Source organism: Ovis aries, chromosome 7 (assembly GCF_016772045.2).
Source record: "Ovis aries strain OAR_USU_Benz2616 breed Rambouillet chromosome 7, ARS-UI_Ramb_v3.0, whole genome shotgun sequence".
Classification (NCBI taxonomy): Eukaryota; Metazoa; Chordata; class Mammalia; order Artiodactyla; family Bovidae; genus Ovis; species Ovis aries.
Window position 1 is genome coordinate 33,090,369 of NC_056060.1, and position 8,690 is coordinate 33,099,058.

General features: G+C 38.0%; 1 protein-coding gene across 1 annotated transcript; it reads left to right on the forward strand.

Moving 5' to 3' along the window:
• The first annotated feature begins 517 nt into the window (after positions 1-517).
• On the forward strand, positions 518-1,317 carry LOC101106173 (zinc finger CCHC-type and RNA-binding motif-containing protein 1). Its single transcript, XM_004010434.6, is given in 1 exon segment — positions 518-1,317. A coding segment is annotated over 1 exon segment (654 nt). The 5' UTR covers positions 518-590; the 3' UTR covers positions 1,245-1,317.
• Positions 1,318-8,690: the final 7,373 nt, after the last annotated feature.

Below are 8,690 nucleotides of genomic sequence, written 5' to 3' on the forward strand. Positions count from 1 at the left end.
ATTAAACCTAATCTGATGGCTGCTACCAGTATCTTGGATATCGAGGTGGGGGTGGTCTTAGAGTTATGGAGAATTTATCATAAGAACCATAGTGTTTACTTGCTTGTTTGCTCATATATTGCCTGCCTTTTCCACCACCAGACTATAAACACGAAAGTAGGGATATACTCTGTTTTTTCACCTCTATTCTTATAGCTCCCAATATAGGCTTGGCAAGAATAGATTCTCTAAAAGTGATTTGAATGATTAAGTAAATGAATGAATGGACAAATTTTTGTAAAAATGCCCCCTCCCCTTTCCGCTACATTAGCCTGTCAATTGGTGCTGGGATCACTGCACCAATGACAAACATTGAGCAAAAAGTTAGGGACACAGGTATCAAAAAGTGGACATTAGAGGAAATAATAAACTAAGATGACACATATCTTCTGAGGGTAGGATTTTAGGGAAACATATGTATGCTTTTAACATCTTCTGTCAGGATGCAGAGGCAGCTGCAAGGAGCGACGTACAGTCGGGGTTGAGCCCCAAGTGAGCTGAGGGCTCGCGCTCTTCTGGCCCTCCCTCCCGGGCCCGCCCCACTTCAAGAAATGAGTGGTGGATTGGCCCCAAGTAAAAGCACAGTGTATGTATCCAATCTGCCCTTTTCCCTGACCAACAATGACTTATATCGGCTATTTTCCAAGTATGGCAAAGTTGTAAAGGTTACTATAATGAAAGATAAAGATACCAGGAGGAGTAAAGGGGTTGCATTTATTCTATTTTTGGATAAAGACTCTGCACAAAACTGTACCAGGGCAATAAACAACAAACAGTTATTTGGTAGAGTGATAAAAGCAAGCATTGCTATTGACAATGGAAGAGCAGCTGAGTTCATCTGAAGACGAAACTACTTTGATAAATCTAAGTGTTATGAATGCGGGGAAAGTGGACACTTAAGTTATGCCTGTCCTAAAAATATGCTTGGAGAACGTGAACCTCCAAAGAAGAAAGAGAAAAAGAAAAAAAAGAAAATTCCTGAGCCAGCAGAAGAAATTGAAGAAGTAGAAGAAAGTGAAGATGAAGGGGAAGGTCCTGCTCTTGACAGCCTCAGTCAGGCCAGAGCTTTCCAGCAAGCCAAAATTGAAGAAGAACAAAAAAAATGGAAACCCAGATCAGGAGGTCCCTCAACATCAGATGATTCAAGACACCCAAGGATAAAGAAAAGCACATACTTCAGTGATGAAGAGGAACTTAGTGATTAAAAATATAAATATATATATTATGTAAATATCATTAAAATTTAAGTCTTGGAGTACCAAAAAAAAAAAAATCTTCTGTCAACAGTTTGAAATTAAGTACTTTCTCCAATTATAAAAGCAAATTTACTGACCGTTCTGTGCACTCAAAATGGCTAACATGAAGCTTATATGTGTGCGCATTTGGAAAGAAGATGGGGAAAGGCATTTAAATCAACTCTTAGAGATGGTTTTTATCTTAAAAGAATGTAAGGTAATTATAAAACCAAATTCTCCCCCATGAAAATAATTAACGTCAGTAAGAAATAAGTAGGTATCTACTGACTAGATATTATATGCCAAATACTGTGTAAATTTTAGGTAATGTATAGTCTGCTAGAGCTGCCATAACAGAACACCACAATCTGGATGGCTTGTGAACAATAGTAATTCATTTCCTCACCATACAGAAGGCTGGACGTTCAAGTTCATGGTGCCACAGAACTGGTTTCTGAAGAGGCCTCCTTCTCCTGGTTTGCAGATGGCTGCCATCTTGATGTGCCCTCATGTGACATTTCCTCTCTGTGCAGAGAGAAAGAGAGAGTTTTTGTTTCCTTTCCTCCTCTTTTAAAAACCCCAATCAGTCCCATCTGATTAGGTCCTCACCCTCATCACCTCATTTAAACTTATTACCTCCTTACAGACCTTGTCTCCTAATACAGTCGCATTTGGGCTTAGACTTTCAACATACTGATTTGCTGAGTGGGAAGAATTCAATCCATAGCAGGAAACAAGATAATGGGCTTCCCTGGTGGCTCAGATAGTAAAGAATCTGCCTGCAGTGTAGAAGACTTGGGTTCAATCCTTGGGTCAGGAAGATCCCCTGGAGAAAGGAATGGCTACTCACTCCAGTATTTTTGCCTGGAGAATTCCATGGACATAGGAGCCTGGTGGGCTATAGTCCATGGGTCCACAAAGAGTCGGACATGACTGAGCCACTAACACTTTCATCTGATCATATGATGAACAAGGTAATATATGAGTAAGACCCTGATTTTCTCTAGGCGTTTGCAATCTAGAGGTGGGTTGGGAGTGGAAACCAATACAAACACCCATGCATAACGTGATAGAAGTTCCTAGACAGAAGAGAAAAGCAGTTGCCCTGAGACTGACAAAAGGAAAGCTAGTAAATTTTTTCTGAAATGACTGAGAAAGTCTTCTGAAAGATATATTAGGTGATACCACAAATATATGATCCTATGCTAGCTTCCTTCTGAGGCAGATTCCAAAAACAGCAATCTGTAAAAATCTAACCACATGAAAACAGAATGAAATATTTGAGAGAAAACAAGATAAAATAAATGAAAACAGAGTTTAAAAATCCTAAAAAGTTTCCTGTTTGGGAAATTAAATCGTTGGCTGTATGTGAAGGTTGTTGTTTTGCTTATCAAAATCTGATGCACAGCTCTCAGCACCAGGGTCTCAGGCACAATGAAAAATGTCTAAACCAGGATCAGCAAGAACATCTCAAAATCTAGATCTATATGCAACAGTCTGTGTATTTACCCACACTCGCATATTGCAGAACTCTCTTCATCCTTATTTATTTTTTATTTATTTTTTTACACCAAAAAAATTTGTGTGACCTGATTTATTGTGATATTTGTGGTGTTTTTTTAAAAATTAATTTATTTTCTATTGAAGGATAATTGCTTTACAGAATTTTGCTGCTTTCTGTCAAACCTCAACATGAATCAGCCATAAGTATACATATATCCCCTCCCTTTTGAAACTCCCTCCCATCTGCCTCCACATCCCACCCCTCGAGTTTGATACAGAGCCCCTGTTTGAGTTTCCTGGGCCATACAGTAAATTCCCATTGGCTATCTGTTTTACATATGGTAACGTAAGTTTCCATGATACTCTTCCAATGCATCTCACCCGATCCTCCCCTCTCCCCATGTCCATAAGTCTATTTTCTGATTTATTAACCAGAACAAGGGGACACATTTCTAGATAGGTGACTAACTTCTACTGATAAAAGCACATCCTATAGCTTTAAAAAAAGAAAGTAAAATTCCCTTTTTTTGTGGCTTATTTTCCCTTAAGAAAAGAGAGAGAAACTCTGATTGCCAACACGGTACTACAGAGATGCTCCTTTTTAGGATTTCTAAGACATGGAATTTCACTAATACTGGGGGTTCCTAACAAGACTTGATGAGGCATATTGAGGGGAAACAAACTGGCAATTTTATATTAATATATCTAAGGCCAGTTCATCTGACTTCAGGTAATTGTTAGCTAATCAGCAGAACTTCTGCAGGACATAATACTTTCACAAAAATGGACTGATTCTGATTTCAATTAGAAGTTTTGCAGTTTGCTTTGAAATCACTCCAACAGTATCTTTCAAAGCTCATTTCTTACCATACTGCCATTATCTGTTTACTCATTATCTCCCCTGCTAGACTGTAAGCTCTTTGATGACGGGCATTGCCTTGTCCACTGCCTTCTCTCCACCACGTCTCAGGGACAATACCTTATTGAAGGTTTTGGACCTTCTCCATTAAGTTTCCTGTTAGTCATTTTCCACAGTTTTTGTTGTTGTTGTTTTAATTTGGAAAACATATCCATCCAGCATCTGGGCTGGAAATTGGTACACAAAGAATATGCAGTCGCTCAAAAATACAAATTGGTTACAAAATGTAAACCTGGATAAATCTTTATAGGTCCTGAACAAGCCCTGTCACTGAACGGGGCGAATTACATTCTCTCTTGTACTGAAAGTTCTTAACAGTTTGTGTTGGCTAATGGAATCCTCACATTCATTTCTAATTGATACCCTGAGGTTCTGGAAGTATCTCTGAGTAAACTAGATAATCTCCAACATTCATTCTTCTCCGTCTTCCTTTTAGGTGAGTATGACTTCCTGCAACAATTACTACATTTCAGAACATCTCTTGAGATTTGGCATGACTGGCTTCACAACTAAAACTCTTGTCAATAAAATGTATGTGGAAACAATGCATGCAGCTTCCAGGAAGAGCCTTAAAAGGAGGGGTTGCTCTTCTAATCCTTGTCCTGCTCCTTCCAGCTGGTTGGAATATTGACATAATAGCTGGAGTTCCAGCAGTTATTTTGTGTCATGAGGTATGCTGAGAAAAGAATCCATGTCCACTGAAACAATAAGATAGAAGCCTGGATCGCTGATACAAAGGGTCACTGACTACATCACTCCCGAGGAGCAGACTCCTTTAATATGAAACAAATAACTGCAACCTTGTATAAGTTGCATAATTTTACTTTGTTTTGTTTTGATACTTACGGCCAAATGTAATCTCTATTTTTATTCTCTGACTGAGGGAGTAGTTTCTTGGTCTGATATTACTCAGTAAGTATTAAAGAATTTATAGTAGCTTCATAAGAGTTTTGAAGAGGCATCTATTTAAGGGCTATGCACAACGTTATCCATGGACCGGTGACAATCCACATGCTATCTGTTATGAGTCCATAACAAGATAACTAGAGAATTTGAGAATAAGAATTTAGAAACTTTTGCAGCAATTTCACACTGCCTGACTCATCTCATTGAATGAGGTGAACATCTCTGAACTTTCCTAGTGAGTTACATATAATCCAAACTGCCTGCTAATCATGGACTTTATGATATGTCACTTTAAAGGTTATCTTGTCAGTTGTCAGCAAAAGTGTTTTAAAAATCTGAGACTGTATAAGCACATATATCTACAGAGACATAGATAGATAGATTGAAAGACATCTGAGAAAGTACAAGCATATAAATATATATAAGCATATATACAAATGAAATTTATATATTTGAGAATTGAAATTGGTATTACTAATTTTAAGGTTAATTTACAGATAAAAACAAGCTTTACTGATCATTTTTTATCAAGAAAATACTAACTTCTTATGATCATAGCTGCTGTACTAACTAAATGATGACAATAAATAAGATTTTATAGAAATAAATACTGAAAAGTTTTATACTTTTATTTGAAAGTATGATTCTTCATATACTGAGTTGAGCTTTGCAGCCGTAATTGATGCTTAAGAGTTAACTAATAGTGTGTTATCTGAAGAGGTGGGTTGGCTAATCAATCAATTAAATTATTAAGACCTAAGAAATATTTATGTCCAAATCATAAAAAGTAAGTTCAAAACCAGAATTTTTTTTTTAAGTACAGATCAAACAGCTACTAGAAGTAAATGTGCTTTGTAGCCTTCTTATAAAAGTAAAACGTTGAGTTGCTAAGTCAAAAAACCCACACACTTGTTGAAATATTAAAGAGAGATTGCAAATCAAAGATGCTTGCTTGGAAATGTTGAAAGGATTTTGTCAGACAAGGTAGTTCAACTGCCTTTTTCCAGGGATACCAAAGCTCAATGTTATGCAGGATCAAATATAAAACAAACAAAGCTAGTGATATAATTTTTACTGCAACTAGACGGATGTACAGTTATTTCTAAAATAGCAATTATTTTCATGTACATGCAGTTTGAACATGATGGTGACATAAGGAAGAATTGTTTCTTAAGTGTTCTTTGCAAAACACAACCAGTTCTAAACTATATAGAACCACGAAGGGCTAATCAACAAATGTGATCTAGAGTTTAAATTTTGGGAGTACTCTCTGATGGATTTATGGAAATCATTTTGGAAGAGCTGTGCCACAGTGTAAATCAATGAAGTGCTTCCTTAATCAAGAAAATCGTATTACCAAAATATTGACTAAACTAAAAAGTCCACTTAGTGTAAGTTACATTAAAGCTAATGCATTAAATTTGAGAGCATTCTTTTTGCTTGTAATGGTATAGAAGCTGATTATAAACAACTACTGTGATATGGTTACTGAGGAAAAACATTCTATCAGGAATATTTGAACTACTGAACAAACCTATCATGTTCCTGCACAATAAGAACTCATTTCAACATTTCAGAGATATGAGTCAGTTTGTTATGATAATTTGTTTTTTTATCATTTGCTGTTTTAAAGAACTTAATCAGTTCAGTTCAGTTCAGTCGCTCAGTCGTGTCTGACTCTTTGCGACCCCATGAATCGCAGCATGCCAGGCCTCCCTGTCCATCACCATCTCCTGGAGTTCACTCAGACACACGTCCATTGAGTCAGTGATGCCATCCAGCCATCTCATCCTGGGTCATCCCCTTCTCCTCCAGCCCCCAATCCCTCCCAGCATCAGAATCTTTTCCAATGAGTCAACTCTTCCCATCAGGTGGCCAAAGTACTGGAGTTTCAGCTTTAGCATCATTCCTTCCAAAGAAATCCCAGGGCTGATCTCCTTCAGAATGGACTGGTTGAATCTCCTTGCAGTCCAAGGGACTCTCAAGAGTCTTCTCCAACACCACAGTTCAAAAGCATCAATTCTTCAGCACTCAGCCTTCTTCACAGTCCAACTCTCACATCCATACATGACCACAGGAAAAACCATAGCCTTGACTAGATGGACCTTAGTCGGCAAAGTAATGTCTCTGCTTTTGAATATACTATCTAGGTTGGTCATAACTTTTCTTCCAAGGAGTAAGCATCTTTTAATTTCATGGCTGCAGTCACCATCTGCAGTGATTTTGGAGCCCAAAAAAATAAAGTCTGACACTGTTTCTACTGTTTCCCCATCTATTTCCCATGAAGTGATGGGACCAGATGCCATGATCTTTGTTTTCTGAATGTTGAGCTTTAAGCCAAATTTTTCACTCTCCTCTTTCACTTTCATCAAGAGGCTTTTTAGCTCCTCTTCACTTTCTGCCATAAGGGTGGTGTCATCTGTATATCTGAGGTTATTGATATTTCTAACAGCAATCTTGATTCCAGCTTGTGCTTCTTCCAGTCCAGCATTTCTCATGATGTACTCTGCATATAAGTTAAAAAAGCAGGGTGACAATATACAGCCTTGACGTACTCCTTTTCCTATTTGGAACCAGTCTGTTGTTCCATGTCCAGTTCTAACTGTTGCTTCCTGACCTGCATACAGATTTCTCAAGAGGCTGGTTAGGTGGTCTGGTATTCCCATCTCTTGAAGAATTTTCCGCAATTCATTGTGATCCACACAGTCAAAGGCTTTGGCATAGTCAATAAGGCAGAAATAGATGTTTTTCTGGAACTCTCTTGCTTTTTCCATGATCCATCAGATGTTGACAATTTGATCTCTGGTTCCTCTGCCTTTTCTAAACCCGGCTTGAACATCTGGGAGTTCACGGTTCACATATTGCTGAAGCCTGGCTTGGAGAATTTTGAGCATTACTTTACGAGCATGTGAGATGAGTGCAATTGTGTGGTAGTTTGAGCATTCTTTTGCATTGCCTTTGTTTGGGATTGGAATGAAAACTGACCTTTTCCAGTCCTGTGACCACTGCTGAGTTTTCCAAACTTGCTGGCATATTGAGTGCAGCACTTTCACAGCATCATCTTTCAGGATTTGAAACAGCTCAACTGGAGTTCCATCACCTCCACTAGCTTTGTTCGTAGTGATGCTTTCTAAGGCCCACTCGACTTCACATTCCAAGATGTCTGGCTCTAGATTAGTGATCACATCATCATGATTATCTGGGTCGTGAAGATCTTTTTTGTACAGTTCTGTGTATTCTTGCCACCTCTTCTTAATATCTTCTGCTTCTGTTAGGTCCAGACCATTTCTGTCCTTTATCGAGCCCATCTTTGCATGAAATGTTCCCTTGGTATCTCTAATTTTCTTGAAGAGATCTCTAGTCTTTCCCAATCTGTTGTTTTCCTCTATTTCTTTGCATTGATCGCTGAAGAAGGCTTTCTTATCTCTCCTTGCTATTCTTTGGAACTCTGCATTCAGATGCTTATATCTTTCCTTTTCTCCTTTGCTTTTCGCCTCTCTTCTTTTCACAGCTATATGTAAGGCCTCCCCAGACAACCATTTTGCTTTTTTGCATTTCTTTTCCATGGGGATGGTCTTGATCCCTGTCTCCTGTACAATGTCACGAACCTCATTCCATAGTTCATCAGGCACTCTATCTATCAGATCTAGACCCTTAAATCTATTTCTCACTTCCACTGTATAATCATAAGGGATTTGATTTAGGTCATACCTGAATGGTCTAGCGGTTTTCCCTACTTTCTTCAATTTAAGTCTGAATTTGGTAAGAAGAACTTAATACTTTCATTCAAATAAATGATGTGACATGTTTTCAATGATAGAAAAGATCAAAAGGCTAAAAGAATGTGAGATTAGACAGAGTTTCTCCAGAGTTTTGATTGTTCTGTAATTTAACAATAACTAATAATAAGGCTCCAAAATCACTGCAGATGGTGATTGCAGCCATGAAATTAAAAGATGCTTACTGCTTGGAAGGAAAGTTATGACCAACCTAGACAGCATATTAAAAAGCAGAGACATTACTTTGTCAACAAAGATCCGTTTAGTCAAGGCTGTGGTTTTTCCAGTAGTCACGTATGGACGTGAGAG